Source organism: Acomys russatus, chromosome 3, assembly GCF_903995435.1.
Source record: "Acomys russatus chromosome 3, mAcoRus1.1, whole genome shotgun sequence".
NCBI lineage: Eukaryota > Metazoa > Chordata > Mammalia > Rodentia > Muridae > Acomys > Acomys russatus.
This window is the reverse complement of record NC_067139.1, coordinates 7,587,546-7,606,146: the sequence shown is the minus strand read 5'-3', so window position 1 is coordinate 7,606,146 and position 18,601 is coordinate 7,587,546. Positions and strand designations below refer to the sequence as shown.

Genomic DNA, 18,601 nt, shown 5'->3' with positions numbered 1-18,601 from the left:
GCTTTTTTTGTTTGATTTTGTTTTAGTTAGTGTTTCGTTGTTTTGTTTTCTTGCTTACTTGAACATTGAAGTGACCAATGATCAAGAGGATGAAGACAACCATGTTCTCCACCTGCAGCTGGAAAGTGAAGGGTCTGTCAGACTTCAGCGAGATTCTCCTATAGTTGAAGGCAGAAGTTCCAGTCAGGCCAGCCTTGCCTTAGATGCAACATCATCGCCTTTCATGGCCTTCGCCAAAGCCAGGGCAGCTTTGCAGCTCGCCACTGCTTTTCAAACCTTGTTCCCACTGGTCCATCATAGGGAGATCAATGCCAAGTCTAGGGAATGGTGGGGGTGAGGGAGCTGAGGGTTAGTAACGAAAGAGAGTCAAAGGGCCAAGTTACTGGAAACCTAGAAACCGGGAATTGGGAGTTCTGTAGGAGAAGCTGGCATGTTCTTTCCCTTGAATGCAAACTGCAGCTGTGGAGGAACAAAGTTCATGAAGATTCCCTCCTGTCCTGGTCCAAAGACATACTCAGGAGGGCATGGTGCCAAGTTGGCAAGACCACTGCCTTGCCTAGCCAGTCCTGTGTGCCAAACACTGGCTCAGCCCATCAAATGTGCCAAGGAAGCGCACTTCTCTTTTTGTTGTGGTTGTGAAATCTTTTATGATAGCTGACTCAGACAGTTTTGGAGATTCAGCTAGAGGAAGGCTATTAAAATGGTAATACAAAAGGTTTCTTGGAATCCTTCATGGGAGAAGAAATTATAAGTACCAGCCTCAATCAGGATGAGGTGGCCGAGTGGTTAAGGCGATGGACTGCTAATCCATTGTGCTCTGCACGCGTGGGTTCGAATCCCATCCTCATCGACTGCTGGATGCTTTTGCATCAGTCCTGACTGCCACGTGTCTGCAGGTTTGGTTTTTGTCTCAGGGCAATCATAGATCACAGGTATTGTCTTTTGGTCAGTTACTTCCTTTTTCATCACCAGTTGAGTGGTCCCCTCCAGTCTTCTCATTCTGCTTCCACACTTGCTCCTTCTCTCTGCTGTGATCTCAATTTTTGTCAGGTGACTTATCTGATTTGTGCCTCACTGTTCCACCAGATTTTCATTTTCCACTAAATCAAATGAATTGAAGGCATAGGAAAACATTGCACAACAACCTAAAGGAGCTGAAAGATGAATATAACTAAGGAGTTATATTCATGAAAATGTGTCTCAGCTATGCGTGAGGACAAAAATTAAAAAACATCGTTAATGCAAAGGAGCCAGGACCAGGAGGACTGCCACGAGGTTACGGCCATCCCGAGGCTACCTAGTGACTTCCATGTCAGCCTCAGAAACAGAGACTCAGCCTCAAACAACAAGAACAGAAACTAGTTGTAAGTATGCATGAAAACCAGACCAATCTTATTGTTGCTAAAGTTCTTGATAATTATATTTAACAAGCTTATACTTAGTTATATTTTTACACGGGGTCTCACAATGCCGCAAGGCTTCCTTTGAACCCCTGGTTACAGGATCTTCCTCAGCCGTGTGTACCTAGGAGGACATATAAGTCATCAACCTTGTGTGGCTCTCCTCTTCCCTGGGGGATGAGGGCCACCAGCCCACTGAGGCAGGAGGAGAAGAAGACAAGCCACAGGGCCTGGAAGGCTGTAAGCACAACAGAGATCGAACACTCCAGGAACCACTTCAGGAGCTAGTTCAACTTTAATCAAGGAGAACAAAGGCTGTATAGCCCTTGGGGAGTGAGTGGGGGGTTTCCAGGATAGGTGTTCATAATTGGTTGGAACCAGGCACTTCTCGGATGTGTATTTTACATTTGGCAGCACGCTCCTATCATATCAGTAGGAACACAGCACCTAATTATCCTATAGGTGCAGGGAGGGGAGAGCTAGCAGGGAGCTGTGTCAAGGGCCATATATCAGATGTGGTTAGGGGCATCTTTGTCTAAAGACACTCTCCAGATAGAGTCAGGCAGAGAGCCAAGGCCCTTACTGGGGAGAGGGAGTCCTGCATCTAACACCAGGCTCAGAATGGTGTCCGGACCGGAGGACTGCAACCTCAAACAATAGGGTCCTTCCAACACATTTGTGTGACTCTATTCACATTTAAAGCTCTCATTGTACACAGACCTTGTCTTTGACAAGAACAGGTATGTTTCTTTTAGAAATATCACAAAGAGAAAAGTCTCATTCCATGTAACAGTCCCTGCAAATAGTGAAGATTTCTTCCTGAGAAATATCAGCATTGCAGTTTCTACTTGTGACTTATTCTTTTTGTTTGGTTTGGTTTTTTTGTTTTGTTTTGTTTTGTTTTTTGTTTTGTTTTGTTTTGTTTGAGACAGAGTTTCTCTGTGTAGCCTTGGCTATCTTAGATTCACTCTGTAGACCAGGTTGGTCTCAAGCTCACAGAGATCTGCCTGCCTCTGCCTCCCCAAGTGCTGGGATCACAGGAGTGCACCACCACATCCAGCTTGTGGCTTATTCTTGGCTGATCGTCAAAAGGGGAAATGAATAGCATGTTTCCTCACATTTTTACTGTATTTCTATTTTCATTAAGTACTGCATTCACACAATTCAAAAAGATAAGAATCTACACAGCAAAAATCATCATCCATTACCCTTTACATGAGACACGGTTACCAGACTTCATAATACCGGTATCTTTCTTAAAATAGTGTGCAAATTGAGCACCCAGACATATATTATTTTTGTTTTGTTTGTTCATTTTTGGTTTGGGTTTGCGTTTTTGGTGTCAAATGAAGATAAATTGTTGGGGTAAGAGTGTGCTACGATGTGTATGTATGAATGAGTGTTGCTTGCAAAAAGCGGTGACTATATCTCTCCTAGTTAGCATCAGCTGTCAAGTTGACGCAGAGTTATCTGAGGGAATCTCATTCAGGGGTTGCCTCCATCAGATTGGTCTTGGACATGCCTGGGGGCATTTTCTTGATTGCAATTGATGCCATTGTGGGCAGTAGCAATCCTATGCAAGTGGGCCTGGGCTATAGGAAGGGCAGAACTAGGGCAACGCTGAGCACCCTTCCTGTGTGGGTTCTGCTAACAGTCCCTGTCCTGACTTCCCTCAGTGTTGAGTTGTGGCTGACAGTTTAAGCCCAATCAACCTTTATCCTCCCCATGGTGTTTATCACAGCCACAGAGATCGAGCTTGAATAATATCTATATAGGTTTTGGATATGCCATGGTGTGCGCACGATTTCTAAGAGGGTACATAGTACATCTTTGTTCTCTTTCTTTATAAGATGTTGTCACATTTTTCTCCCTAGGGGTTTTGTGAGCTTATACTCTGTCAACAAAGAGGAAAAGAGAGAAGACCATACTTGATATGGAGAGCAACGTCTAATAGTGCTACAGATCACCTTAATGGAAGTAAAGCAGCCACCACAAAGGAAGTGATGTGAAATTCTGGGTAACCAGAACCTTTGTATAAATTGGGCCGGTTCAATAGTCAAGATTTACTGTCAATGTTCTTGTTTGCTTTGATTGCTGTGATGAATCACCAAGACTAAAAGTAACTTGGGCGGGGGGGGGGGGGGGAACCCGATTTATTTGATCTTATAGCTTTGGAAAGTCAAGGCAGGAAATCGAGGCAGGAACCTGAAGGCAGAAGCCAGTGCAGAAGTCATTGAGGGGTCCTGTGTACTGGCTTACTCCTCACGGCTTCCTCACCTTGCTTGCTTATACAACACAAGCCAACCTATACTGGATGGGACCACCACAGCGAGCTGGGCCCCATCAGTCATTAATCAAGAAAATGCCCTACCGAGTTGCCTACAGAAATCTGGTGGAGGCATTCCTTCAATTGAGATTATTTTTTCCCAGATGACACTAGTTTGTGTCAAGTTGACACACTAAGTAACGCAGTCAGGTTGCCTGTTCTGTGGTTAGAGGTGACTCTTGATTCTTATGTGACTCAGAGCCCGTCTCAGTGTTCATTTCATTAATCCCACAGTGAGGAATCTGCTTGAATTTGAGCCAGCCTGGACTCCACTGTGCAAGGCAAGCTAGCATGAACTATGTAATGTCAATCAAATAAAGTCAAAGAAACTCAGAGCCAAGCAAACGCACATGCTGGAACAAGGTGACTGATTTACAGCATTCACTCTGCTCAGTGGCTCTCAGAGCCCTGCCCGACACCCCATTCTCCCCTGAAAGGTCAGCAATATGGATTCTAGTCAACTGATTCTGGGATGCTGACCTTGGTTAAGGTTCGAGGCTATTATTGCTTGAGTTTTGTTTTCTTTTCCTCATTTTTTCAAAATCTGACTCACGGCTTCTATCCAGCTGCTAAAGCACTGAATCTTACCCTTCGTAATGCTGTGGCCCTTTAATGCAGTCTCTCATGCTGCGGGAAATCCCCCGAGCATAAAAGTAGTTTTGTTGCTACTTTATAGCTGTAAATTTGCTACTGTTATGAACCATAATGTAAATATCTGATAGGCAACCGCTAGGAAGGAGCTGCTGCGGCCACAGGTTGAGAAGCACTTCCCTTCCTCAGGACTGGGTTTTCCACCTTTCTAACTGGGTTATATTGGAAGTGTCCCAACTCTGCAGGGATGACTCACTCTAACCTCTTCCCTCAAGCAACGGCAGGGAGCAGGGTGGACACTAGAAAACAGTAACTGACATAATCGGAGTCACTGAGTCATTCAGGGGATAAGTTAGAACAATCATGACAGGAAAAGGGAAGGGTCTTCTGTAAATGTTGTGTTTATTCGGAGGGATTCTGAGGAACCTCTGGTCTGCTACCATAAAGCAGCTTAAAAGCAGGAATTAACTCAGTGTCTTAGTTAGGGTTCTTATTGCTGCAACAAAACACCATGACCAAAAAGCAAGCTGGGGAGGAAAGGGATTATTTGGTTTACACTTCCACAGCACTGTTCATCACTGAAGGAACTCAGGACAGGAACTCAAGCAGGACAGAAACTTGGAAGCAGAAGCCGATGCAGAGGCCATGGAAGGTGCTGCTTACTGCCTTACTTCACATGGCTTGCTCAGCCTGGTTTCTTACAGAACCCAGGACCATCAGCCCAGGGATGGCACCGCCTACAGTGGGCTGGGCCCTCCCCCATTGACGACTAATTGAGAAAATGCCCTACAGCTGGATCTCATGGAGGCATTTCCTCAACTGAGGCTCCTTCCTCTCTGATGACTTTAGCTTGTATCACATTGACACCCAAATCAGGTAGTGCACTGGGCTTCATCGCTGTCTTCTGAAAGTTGGGTTTTGGGAACCCCAGCACCAATGGTGTGACTAAATGGGTTCAGGACTCTAAGGTCCCCTGCAGAGGAGGCCCACGTGGTTTTAGAGCTGCTGCGTGATGGGACACACTACCCCTGTTGCCCTTACTGCTAGGGTTTCATTTTAAAGGAGATTTATTTTTCTGTAGGAAAATATAAATGGATTTTCTGCCAATGAGCATCTTGGGGAATCACATATACAAAGTTATGACAATGGTGCCTGGGAATGTTTGACAGATTTCCTCTTCCTCAATCCAGATAACAGGCTAAAAAGACTCCTTGCTGAGGTGGAGGACATCCTGTGCCCCTCACCTCACACTGACACCAGGCAGAAAGCTTTGTCGACTCTTGGCTGAGCAGACTGATTGCTTTCCGTTTCTCTGGTCACTGCCTTTTAACCACTTCTGGGTGGCTTGGGGTGAGGAAGCGAGAGGCCTGACTGCAGGAGTTGGCCAGTGAGCTGGGCCTTCCCGCTGTGAGGATATGTGAACTGAACCAGGATTCATGTCCCACACTCTAAAGAGTGTGCCAGGACAGAAGCCTGTAGCGGAACACTGAAAACAAACAGACAAACAAACCACCCAATTCAACCTACATTTCTAACAAGGAATGAAAATAATTTATATACTAAGGAAAGTGATCCTGGTTGGTGGTTCTGCCTCAGCACTAGACCAAAAGCTATAGAGTTCCCCACTCCAGGTGGCTCTGAGGCCTGGGGTTTCCTTTTTCAAAGATAATATTTCATTGTCCTTTTGGCACGCCACGTTGCCAAGTTACTGAAACTGTGATATCAACCCACTACAGAGAATAGAAGCTGCCCTAAAGGCGTCCCTGTGGAGAAATGAACTGACCACTGGAGAGGAATTTTAAATCAGAATATGGCTGTTCTAGCAAGAGATCACATCCAAAGACATAGGTCTATGTGATCCCACTGGAACACAAATATGCCTTTAATCCAGGTATCAGAGACAAAGCAGATCCAAGTTCAAGGTCAGCCTGGAATTGAGCAAGTTTCAGGTAAAGAAGAGCTTAAGTCCAGGCATGGTAGTATGTGCCTTAAATCCCAAACAATGAAAATAAAGTTAGTTTGTAGAAGGAAGCACCCGTGTTTGGAAGTGATATCTCACTGAATGGCAGAAAAGTGACGAATCAGAGAAAGATTTGACAGAATAGGATATGCCCAACTCTCACAGGAACAGAGAGGAAAGGGAAGCTGCTTAAGGAAGCAACACAGCAAATGGGAGAGAGGAGACAGTTTAACCAGGAGACTTTTACAGAGGGCGGTTGCAGGCAAAATGAGCCAGACTAAGGAGGGGAGTATGTTTTCATCTTTGACTTTATTCAGTTGAGCATTGTCTGGTTTTTTTTTTTGAAACCAGAAAGAATGTGGTTTTTAATGCTTTTAAGATAGGCATTTTCAACACGGTGGGCACGGGTCCGAGGGGTTTGAAAGATGAGTTTCCAGAGCTACACACAAATGTTCACACTCCACCCCCACCCCTGGAGAGTGGCCTGATTGCTTACTTAGCATGCAATGTATTAGAAATACCCAAGCCAAGATCATCCAAGATGGTGTCAATTGTACACTGTCTCATCCACGGAACAGCAGTGACTGCACAGCCACCAAAGGACCATACTGAGAGCTCCAAAACACAGTGCTGGTGTTTCCCAGAAAGAAAGAAATCCTGTCATGTGGAGTGTCCATATCCTCCCGCTGCAGGACCATGAGATCACACTCCCGTGAGCTCTCAGGCACCCCTGGCCACCACTGCTGCAGCTGCTGCTTTTCAGGCTGTGGCCAGGCACAGTGCAGGCCAAGGAGATGGCGTTCAAGGAGGGGGTCCTGTTAGAGCCGAGCCCAAGCGAGGACTGCACTGCCCACACCACAGGCCTCGCGGACCTTCCAGCACAGGCCTGGGCCATCCTCAGTGCCGAGAGCTGGATCATGCAGAGGTGGATACTAGGGGCAGCACAGAGGCTGGGGCCCATGGCTGATGCAGCCCATGATGGAACCAGAGACTTGGGAGGTGAGAATCAGCAGAGCCACAAGTTCCCTGGGACAAGAAGCTGAGCTGGGCCAGCATCAATGGTTTCTGCAAGCTACTCAACAAAGACTTTAAGGGGCCTCCACTTGCCACCTACTTGATGGCCCACAAGATCCAGTGCTCACAGGAGTAGGAGGCCATCCAGGCCTTGACAGACAGCAACAATCTGGTGAATTGAACAGGAGCAGGAGAGCTGGCCCTGAGGACATGGAAGTGGGAGAGTGACTCGGAGGACACAAGAACAGGAGAGCTGGCCCTGAGGACATGGGAGTGGGTGAGCCAGCTCAGCCATGATGACATGGGATCAGGAGAGTGGACCCTGATCCAGGCCTCAGAGTGGACCTCACCCCAACATCTACCCCATGTATGACCTGCTGGAACACATGAAGGTGCTGGACTTGCAGATTCAAAGATCAATAATCTCCTTGACACACAGCAACAATGGGATATCTGACAACAGTCCCAGTGAGGATCCAGTAACAATAGTGTAGGCCTCCGACCAGACCCATGACTCATAGCAATGAACATTTGAAAGTAAACATATGTGGACAAAAGGCTGTACTGCATAATATACTACAGCTTCTGGGACAAGAGTGTTTGTTTGTTTGTTTTATTTTACTGAGGGGAGGAGAGGAATTTTGGTGCATGACATGTAAATCATAGACATTCAATTAAAAAAAAAGATAGTCATTTTCAATAGTTAATGGTATTTGTCTTGTCAGTGTTTTCTGTTTAAAGCTTGTGTGTGTTCCCCATATGCATGACATTCAGAAAATGAGATCGAGTCCTTGCAAGAACTTGCTCTTGGGAAAGCCTAGGTTAGTTTCTCTGTGGCCAGGAAGAGAAAGAACACTAAGCCTGGGAGTGCTAGACCTGACTGTAAGTGTCTCAGTTGGGTCCACTCACAAAGACTGGCCGAAGGGCACCATCCCCACCAAGCCTTCAATCCTGCCATGCCGGGGAAGTGGAGAAGGCCAACATCATTGTCCCATGCTGGTTTCTCATGCAGTGAGTTCAAGAAATGTCCTCTGGGAAGGGTATGCTGAGGGCCAGCAAGAGAGGAGAGGAGCTTTGTAGTCTCGGTCAGGGGAGGCAGTACACTCCCTTCCTGTGGGTCTAAGAGCTAACAAAGCATTGAGTGGACTGGCTTACCAAGAGTAACAAGTAAGCAAATGAACACCGCAAGGAGTTTTAGATAGTTACCCAAATTCTAATAAGAAAACGCACACAGTAAGTAAGAACAAATGACATCTTTTTGTGTTGCTTCAGTTTTTGAGACAGGCTCTCACGCATTCTAGGCTGACTTCAAACTTGCCATGGAGCTGAGCTCCTGCCTCCACCCAATAAACGCTGGAATTATAGTCCTGTACTATACCACACCTGGCTTTTCAGTGTTCTACTCTTAGTCAAGAAAGTAGACAGAAACTAGCATCTTGGATTGGTTGGTGTTGTAACCAGGGAGTAATCAATTGCTAACACTAGAAACCAAGCAAAAGATATAGGTAGACACAAATGCAAAAACATATTTCTATAGTCAGGTTAGTTTTACTTGTCAAGTTAAAGTGATCTATAATCCCTGGGGGAGTAGGTTGGCCTGTGGCCTTGTCTACAGAGGGTTATCTCAATTATGTTAATCAAGGTGTGCAGCTTTATCCTTTTGTGTGTGGCGCCATCCCCTCGGAAGAGGACTCTGAAGTGTGTAAGAGTGGAAAACTCTAGCTGAGGACTGGTATGGATGCTTTGATTCTGCTTTGATTCTTTGCTCTCTGCTCCTGACTGTGGATGTAGTGTGGGCAGCTGCTTCAACTCAGTGCCACCCTGTTGTCTCCACAGTGATGGACTGTAACTGGGAATTGAAAGCCAAACAAACCTTTTCCTCCATAGGCTGCTTTTGTCAGGGTTATTTTATCACAGCGACATAACAAGTTTCTGTGGTAGAAAGTATTGAAATATGCAGACAGTACTTAAAACTGACTAGAGAAGCTTTCCTTAGATAAATTGGTCAACCTACTTTTGACTGTCATGAGATTAAAAACAAAAATGGATTAAAAGGAGAAAAGGAGATAGCTTAAGTTTCTTAGAGGTTAGGTCCTCATTACGGATCTCTAAGGAGATGACAGCATAGACCCTCACAAAACTGTAAGAAACCTAAAAACACAATCTTTACCATCAACAAATGCACTTCTATTAGAGGTTTGAGATAAAGTGTTTCATCTCCATTTCTCAACCTTATGAAGTAAATTCTTCTAGTAAAGGAAGAGACAAGAAAACCTTTTGCAGCCGGGCGTGGTTGCGCACACACCTTTAATCCCAGCACTTGGGAGGCAGGGGCAGGCAGGTCACTGTAAATTCGAGGCCAGCCTGGTCTACAAAGCGAGTCCAGGACAGCCAAGGCTACACAGAGAAACCCTGTCTCGGAAAAAAACAAAACAAAACAAACAAACAAAAAGCAAACCTTTTGCAGGAATATGCACATTCCTTGCCAAAATAAAGAAGAAATCTAGCTGGGCCTGGTAGTATTAATCTACAATTCCAGCTATGTAAGGGAGGAGGTTGAGAAGGGAGGAACAATAGTTCAAGTCCAACTTGAGATTCAAAGTGAGCTCAAGGCCTGCCTGGGAAACTTAGTGAGACCCTGTCTCAAAATAAAAAGGAAAAAGAGGTGCTCAGTGATAGAGCACTTCAGATATTCAGTCCTGGGTTAAATCCCCAACACCAGAAAATAAAAAATAAAAATGAGGAAAAGACGAACTTTAGATGGGTCATTCACTGAAATGTCTTAGAATTCTACCCAATAGGGAAAAGGTGTCAAAACCAATATCATACTCAAATAGGAGAGAGGAAAATAGATGTTAATTCAGGCATTGTGGCACATGCCTTTAATCCAATGATGTCATTATGATTTCAAGACTATAATGGCCAAGTCATGAGACCCCCAAAGACCACCAGGAATCAGCCAAATACAAATCACACAGTCTCATTTATTAGTCAAGCTCAGAGCCTGGACCATCAACCCCCTCGTAAGCAAGATGGTGGCCCCTAGTGCTAGGGGAACAGGGTTTTCAAAGGAAAAAAACTGTGGGGGGGGGGGTTCCCAACTCATTTCCAAGCCTTGCTGTTACATCATAGATTAGAGGGGTACAGGAATGTTGCCCTTTAAGCTGATTGGCTGGGGGACCAGGGCCAGACTGCAGGGGGAATTTTTCATTTGTTCTGGTCACTGTGACCTGTAGCTCTGATTGGTTGGTCCCTGGTGCAAGCTCCTAGGAATGGGTGCTAGCTGCAAGTTTGTGGCTCTCCCTGGAAACTTATGTAGAACTCCAGGTTACCAAGGGGGCCAGGGGTCGAGTTCTCAAGCCCTGAACACAAAATGGCATTGGTTTAGTCTCTACAAGATCAGTCTGGTCTACATAGTGAGTTCCAGGCTAACCAGGACCATGTAGGAAAGACTTGATTAGAGAGAGAAAGAGAGAGAGACAGACAGAGAGAGAGAGAGAGAGAGAGAGAAGGAACAGAAGAAGAAGAAGAAGAAGGGAAGGAAGGAAGGAAGGAAGGAAAGAAAATGGGTAGCTTATGCCTCACTTCAGTTGGAGAAATGAAACAGAATGGTCAACCAGTCAACACAAGATTCCTAAAAATTATTTAGAGAAACATTAAAGGTAGCACTTTTTCATACTTTATAAGCCCATCCAGTGTCAAGAATAGTAGGCTCTAAAAACATTTTTCTATATTTCCCTCCTCTGCAGAGAAGCTTTAAGCTCAAAAGCTGAAAGGAGGCACAGGGCTTCTTTGTTAGCATAAGTTACACTTGAACCAAGTGTTCTGATTTGTTAAAGGCTTTCACAAACATTCGTGTAACAGCTGAGCAAACTAAAAACCAAAGAAAAATAAGCCGAACAGTCCATGAAGATTTTGGAGTATTGAAGTTTTAGGACCATAAGCAAATATTTCTTAAAACAATTTAGTCATGTCATACATTTTAAACCTGCTTGACTTATATAGCATGTCTCAACTTGGCTTTGAGCCTAGGAAAATATTAAAGGAGAAGAGTAATTGGCAAGCAGCTTTATGATGACATATAAGTAAGAAAAAGGAAAAAGAAAACACGTGCTAGAAGACTCCATGGTTATGTCTGAAGAGTTTTGGAAGGCTACATTAGTTTTAGTTAGACGGAAATGAGAGGATAATGAGGAAAATGAGAGATTATAGAGGATTATCAAAGGGAGAGCCCTTCTGTTTTAAAAACCAGAAGTCAGCCTGGGAGACTTCTAAGCAGGAATTCAAACAATGTGGCTGGCGTAGACAGAATACCATGCTGGTGGCTCACTAAAGCATGGCATCGTGTCGCAAAGAGGACCAGGGAGAAGGTATCAGTCTTCAAAGAGCACAGCCCATTTGGATGAACTAATTGGGCCATCAAACAGACCTTCCTTCTTATGGTTAAGGAACAGCACCAATTCCTGACTTCCCACATTCATACTGTGGGGCACTTTCTATTTAAGACTCTCAACCAGCTTTCCAGCAGACATATTTCCCCCTACAATTTCCACTGGTGTTTTATAAGCCTCACCTATCACTTACTATTCTTCCATTGTCAACGCACAGGGCAGCTTTGAAGGGATAAATAATAATGATAAATATTTGTTGTGAATCTTCTGACCTGGAGGAAGTTTTTGCTTAGCTGGCATAAGCCTGGATTCCATTTGATACAAAGAGGAAAAGGATATAAAAATGTGTCCTAAAATTTGGCTAGGCCCAAGGAATGGGAAAAGTGAGAACTGACTGTGATTGCCTATCTTCACTGTTAACTTGACTGGATTTGAAATCACCTGGGAGACACAGTTCTGGGTGTGTCTGTGAGGGTGAATCCAGGGAGTTTTAATCCAGGAGAGAAGACTCATCCCAGATGTGGGCAGCAGCATCTCATAGTCTGAGGTTCAGGAATGAGTTAAAAAGGGGAAAGTGGAAGCCAGCCAGAATCTGACCTCTGCAGCACTGACCTCTGCCGCCTGACTGCAGCCACAGCACCCCCCCCCCCCCCCCCCCCACTGCCTCAGGGCTCTGCCCCAGAGTCTTCTCCATCATGATGTTTTGGCTTAAACCATGAACCCAACAAACCATTCCCTCTTTAATTCATTTTTCTCAGGTTGTTTTGTTTTGCTTTGCTTTGCTTTTTTAGGCTTTTTGTTACTGTTGTTTTGTTTTTGTTTTTTTTCACAGCCCTGAGAAAAGTAACTGATACACTGAGCATTGCAGAATTGACATCAACTGTATCATAATTTGTCTTGCTGGCTAGTTTTAGGTCAACTTAACACAAAATACAGTCATTTGGGAAGACAGAACCTCAGCTCAGAAAATGCCACCACCGGACTGACCTTCAGGGAAAGCTTATGGGATATATTCTTGATTGATGACTGATGTGGGAGGGCCCAGGTCACTGTCGTTGGTACCATCCTTGGGCTGGTGGTTGTGGGTGCTGTTATAAAGCAGGCTGAGCAAGCCACGGGGAGCAAACAAGGAAGCAGCACTCCTCTACAGCCTTCAGCTTTGCCTCCAGGTTGCTGCCTTGTGCTCCGGCCCAGGCTTCCTTCAGTGACATAGTGTAACAAATGAATTGTCAGCAGAAATGAACTGCCCCCCATCTACCCCAGGCTGATTTTTGTCATGTTGTTTCTCACAGCAATAGAAACCCTAACTATATATTTTGTTCTATGGGCATAAGATTGCATTTTATTTAACTATCTGACAACTTTCACAGTAAAAAGTGAAAAACTGGCAGGTGTGGTACAGATCACTGCGAGACAATTTTTTTCCCCACATGGCTTCTCTGATGTTGAACAAGGTATGAAGTTCGGGTAAAGCCTTTCCCGCATGCATCACACTGGAAGGGTTTCTCACCAGTGTGGATTTTTTTATGTTCAATGAGGCTTCTATTGCGTGTGAAACTTCTCTCACATTCATTGCACTGGTAAGTCTCAGCATCAGCATTGTCCCACTGGCCTCCCATGCTCCTCTGCCCTTCCCAGGCCTCTCCATGCAGAGGCCTGGGAGCAGTTTTTTCACCATGGATCCTCTGGTGTCTCAGGAGATGTGAGCTGCGCCTAAACGCTTTGCCACACATGTTGCACTGGTATGGCTTCTCCCCGGTGTGAATTTTGTGATGTTCAAGGAGGCTGCAGCTCTGAGTGAAGGTTTTCCCACAGTCCTCACACTCGTAGGGCTTCTCCCCGGTGTGGGTTCTCTGGTGCTTGATGAGGTTTGAGCTGTGGCTGAAGACCTTGCCACAGTCTTCACACTCATACGGCTTCTCGCCCGTGTGAACCCTCTGATGAATGATGAGAGCTGAGCTCCCGATGAAGGTCTTCCCACAGTCCTCACACTCATAGGGCTTCTCTCCAGTGTGGATTCTCTTATGTTTGGTCAGGCCTGAACTCTGAGCAAAACTCTTTCCACACTCACGGCAATAGAAGCGCCTAGCTCCTGTGGCACTCTTCTGTGTTGTCTGTAACTTGCCGTCCTGCTCACTGGCTTTCGCACCTGCAGGAACCTGGACAGCATCGTCACCCAGGAAGCACACTGTCTGCTCGGGCTTTTGTTCCATGTGTTCCCCGGCTGGAGGCAAGTCCCTGGTCTCAGTCTTTATTTGCAGATCTGAAACACAATTGTCAGCAAATGCCAATTATGCTTTGCCAGGAAGAGAGCTCTGAGAAGACAGCAAGGAGGCAAAAGTTACAGAGCTCTCTGCATGCCCAGAACAAATATTTAAATTCAGAAATATGGGTGAGAATTAAAGGACCAGCAGGAAGGATGGTGAGGAAAGAAATCTGACAACAAATCAGGATTCAGTGGAAAGTAGGGGAGGTGGTGAGGATTAAGGCCATGATATACAACGGCCAACCAGAGAGCACAAACACTCCTAAACCCACTTAATAAAACAGGAAAAGTTTAATGTTTTTGTATTTCAGTGTCTAGCGAGGTTATCCAGAAGCCTAAAGAAAGTAGGCACTGTGATGTGACTCATGAGTGAGGGCATAAACCCTAGGAATAGTAAGGCAGAGCTATACACCAAGATTAGATGTTTGACAAACAAAACATAAAGAGCAAGTAAAAGTATTTCTGAAACACGTGATAAGAAAGTAAGGGCCGGGGAATAATGGGAAAATGGGGTGGGGGGGAGGAATGGGAGGATACAAGGGATGGGATAAACATTGAGATGTAACAAGAATAAATTAATAAAAAAAAAAAGAAAAAAAGAAAAAAGAATAAATAAATAAATAAATAAAAATAAAAATAAAAATAAAAAAAAGAAAGTAAGGGCCCCTGGAAATCACTTGCTGGGTCAATGATATGAACTGTCACTTCTGCTCTTCTTATTCCAGGCAGAGACTGTGTTCCCCACAGTCACTGACAAGGGAGTTCTAAGTTGGAGGCCCCATCAAAGAACTCCGTGGCCTCTGATAAGCCACATTGCCCTCTGTGAGTTGGCAGCGCACCTCCGAGGGAAGAGACTGTAGGCAGCACCTAAAGTCACTTCTAGACTCCCAGACTATGCTTTGTGACCATCTTCCTGAAGTGACCTCAGTGGTAGCACGCTCCCTAGGCACGTGCAAGGCCCTTGGTTGGATCTCTCTTCTTTCACTCTTTCTTGCATTCCTTTACACACACACACACACACACACACACACACACACACACACACACACACACTCACTCACTCACCTCTGGCTTGTAAGGGTGAACACACCAAGGATTCCTGATATTCATGCTTGGGCAGAGACTTCCCCGGCTGGGAGTGGCTACTCTGTGAGTCTTGGGAGGGCGTCAGCAATTCCATCTTGCAGCAGAGAAGACCTTGTCTCTGGTCACCAGTTGGGACCTAAAAGCCATTCGTTTCCTTTTATCCCCTCAATCAAACTTTCCCATCACACCCTGTATGGTGACCTTTAGGCACTGAGTCTAAGAGCTTCGTGAAAATATTAACTCACTGAAACACAGGCAACCCTTTGAATTTTGTAACTGGAAATGTAGGTCCAGCGTCAGCAGCTCGTCCATGTCATCCAGCTCCTAAGTAGCAATGCTACAACAGGAGCTCAGGCAGACTAGCTGCAAAGCCTGTGAATGAACTATTGCTTTGTCCCTTGACCGCTATAAAGCTGATGGGAAGCCTGGTGTGGTGGCGCACACCTTTAATCCCAACACTTGGGAGGCAGAGGCAGGCAGATCTCTGTGAGTTCGAGGCCAGCCTGGTTTATAAAGTGAGTCCAGGACAACCAGGGCTGTTACACAGAGAAACCCTGGCTTGAAAAAAACAGAACAAAATAAAATAAAAATAAAGCTGATGGGAAAATCTACTTTTAAAAACATCTTATCTGAAAAATAGGCATAGTAATTTCCACCCAACAGGGTCTTTAAGGAACTAACAAATTCAATTGCAGTATGTGGAACCAAGTAACTAGTTTCCTTGCAGACATTAATAGTAGAACAATGCTCAGAATCTCCTACATCTTTCACAGAGAATAAGGTTCTAAGACCTGAGTTGACTTCCCACTGTTACAGAGCTCGGGATAACAACAGGTCCAGAACCTGGGTCTCCTGGTCACCAGCTGGAAGGCTCTAATCACTTCTCCTCTGAAACAAGGACACTGGAGGCTGCAGAAAAGAAATCCCTTCCCTAAAACAGGCCAAAATGGGTTTGTATGTGGAGATTAGCGCTGCCCTCAACCACAGCCACGGATGCTTTTTTAGGTAGTAGGCAGCACTTAATTCAGAGAGCTGAGAATCAATTACTACTGAGTGTTCATCCTTAAATGGGACATCTACAGCAACCCCTGGCCCCAGGGCTCAGGGAAACCCATGAGAGATAAGCCAGAAAGAACTTAAGAATCTGGGGTGGAGAGGGGAGTGCAAAATGCTACCTTCTGAAAATACATGGGTACTGACTTATGAACTCACGGGAGCTATGGTTACCTGCACAAGATCAAGGCAACATGACCAGTCAGTGTTTCAGCAAAGGGCACTAACTGAACTTAGTAGGTGGGGGGTGGGGGGGTGTTTTATGAAGGTGAGAAGGGGGCACGTGGTGGCTGTGGGAGACTAGAAGGGCCAGTTAGTGGTCAATATGATGGAGACACATTGTTCATGTAGATGAAACTGCAAAAAAAAAAAAAAAAGGTTTTGGGTTTGGTGGTGGTGGTTTGTTGTTGTTGTGTTTTGGTTTTTTGTTTGTTTGTTTCTTTTGAGCCCAGAAGATGGAGGTTAAAACCAACCTGTTTTCTGCCAAAGGTTCAAACAAGGGGTCCATGAGAATTTGGGTAGAAAAAAAAACTTTTTTAGATTCTAGGTTCTAAGAAAACTGTAGACTTCCCCTCCATAGTCAATGGGAACTCCAAAGGCGTGGGGAGGGGCCCTAAGCACCACAGCACTGCCAGCAAGACACTGCAGATGTCGTCACACGTGAGAAGCCTAGAAAACAACTACGAAGTCATTTGTATCTGTTGCGACACTGTGCTCAAACCTGTACTTGTGTCTTACTCAACACACACCGTGAGAAGTCCATAGATAACTTTCACCACGCTGCTCAAGAGCCTCTACCCTAGCTTCTCCAAGACTGAGCTCTTCCGCAATCCTTGTGCTTTCCTACAAAGCATCGAACTATTCAATGGGGTCCAGGTTACTTCTCGGGCTCTAAGCAATTGCCCACCTCGGATCTTGCTATGCACAGGACATAGGTCCCAGGCCCTAAACCTGTTCCTTCTACCTTTAGAGGCGTCTCATCCAGCTGCCTCTCCAAGTACTCCAGCAGAGCCACCACCTCCTCCCCGCTGTCGGGGTGCTGCTCGCGCACCCAGGCCTGCAGCTCCCCTGGCAGGATGGTCAGGAACTGCTCCAGCACCAGCAGCTCCAGGATCTGCTCCTTGCTGTGCACGTCTGGCCGCAGCCACTGTCTGCAGAGCTCGCGGAGGCGGCTCAGCGCCTGCCTGGGTCCGGCTGCCTCGGGGTAGCGGAAAGCACGGAAGCGCTGGCGGGAGCGGTCGAGCCCGGGACTGCCCAGCCAACTGGCCTCCTCTGCCAAGGGGGAGGCCTCTTCCTGTTCTACCTTCACCACCAGAAGCCCAGTCCCCTCTTCTGCAGATGGAGCGTTTAGCGTCGCGCTCATTCCCAACTCTCTAGCCATTCTGTGCCAAGCGGCGGCGGCTCAAGTTAGCTGCAAGCCGTGGATCGGCCAAGAATTTTCGGGAGATGGGAACTCAGTATGGATCCGTCTCCTCCCTCCCCTCCTGCCCCGGACACCCAGAAGCACAGCTGCACAGGTGTCACCTACAATGCTGTCCTTTGCCAAGTCCTCCTCTGCACCCCCCGCTAAACCCACAATAAATATTCTCAAAGGGATATACCAGGACAAATAAAATACATCCAGACACTGGCTAGAGCACAGGAAGCATTGTGGGAGCACAAGCCACTTCCTGGGTTCTCTAGGATGCTCTTCTCGGTGGTTCTTTCCAAATTAACCCATTGTTGTTGGTGAAAGGATAGACCCTGGAGGCACACTGGGAGTATATGTGTACTCCCAGGAAATAAGTTACCCTAAGTCTTTGGTTCTTTCTGGTGTAAAGCTTGCCTTTCCAGTTGTCACAAACTAAATGACGATTAAGGTGGGAAGTAGATATTGCAGAATGCAAAAATGGGACATGGTAGGAAATTTGGTATCTCTTAGGAACACCCTACCCCTATTCCCCAAAGAAGCAGGACACACACCTACCTGGGTCCAGCTACCCCTGGCCCTGCCCTCTTCCTGCTGCTCCCTTTTCTCACTCTCCAGGCCAAAACACTTGAGAGAAAAATCCTCCAGACCCTGTTCCAGACCCTATGTCCTGCTACCTCTTAAGACACCATAGGCAGTAAAGCGCCACTATAGCCACTACTATGGCCCCTGCCCAAATAGCTAGAGAGATTCCCAACTCTTCTGGGCTCTTCAGCAGAGAGCTTGTGTATGGCCAGCATCCAAGCTGCCTCTGCACTTCCAGAAACCCTCTAGTCCCCAGCCTCAGGGTCACCGCCATTCCTACCTCATTCCTTATTGTGTCTCTACAGCCTTGACTGACATACTTGCACAAGGGTTAGATGCAGAGACTCCGGAACAGGAGAAAGGCAGACTGTCCTTGATGAAAAGAAACCCAATAAAGCGATCAGCCAGGTGCAGTGATAAATTTTATTTCAACCACGATTAGAACCAAACACCTGTTGTAACTGGGAAAGAGAGTGCAGAGGTGCCTGCATCCTGCATTCTTGCTGAGGCTGTTTCCAGGT

At 46.0% G+C, this 18,601-nt stretch overlaps 1 protein-coding gene and 1 non-coding gene across 2 annotated transcripts; one reads left to right on the top strand and one right to left on the bottom strand.

Annotated features, from left to right (window-relative positions):
* The first annotated feature begins 768 nt into the window (after window positions 1-768).
* On the top strand, window positions 769-850 carry Trnas-gcu (transfer RNA serine (anticodon GCU)). The gene has a single exon. It is a non-coding gene; the product is annotated as a tRNA-Ser (tRNA).
* Window positions 851-13,072: 12,222 nt separating this feature from the next.
* LOC127209545 (zinc finger protein with KRAB and SCAN domains 3-like) lies at window positions 13,073-17,721 on the bottom strand. Its single transcript, XM_051169220.1, has 3 exons — window positions 17,052-17,721; window positions 15,014-15,170; window positions 13,073-13,945 (listed from the first exon to the last, which is right to left on the bottom strand). Exons 1-3 carry the CDS (start codon window positions 17,466-17,468, stop codon window positions 13,086-13,088), a joined length of 1,434 nt encoding a protein of 477 aa, XP_051025177.1. The 5' UTR covers window positions 17,469-17,721; the 3' UTR covers window positions 13,073-13,085.
* Window positions 17,722-18,601: the final 880 nt, after the last annotated feature.

Coding starts and splice junctions, on each gene's coding strand:
- LOC127209545 (XM_051169220.1), bottom strand. CDS start 17,468: ATGGCTAGAGAGTTGGGAATGAGCGCGACGCTAAACGCTCCATCTGCA. Junction 15,171..17,051: donor TGGATGAGACGCCTCTAAAG/GTAGAAGGAACA, acceptor AATGGCTTTTAG/GTCCCAACTGGTGACCAGAG. Junction 13,946..15,013: donor TTCACCCTTACAAGCCAGAG/GTGAGTGAGTGA, acceptor ATTGTGTTTCAG/ATCTGCAAATAAAGACTGAG.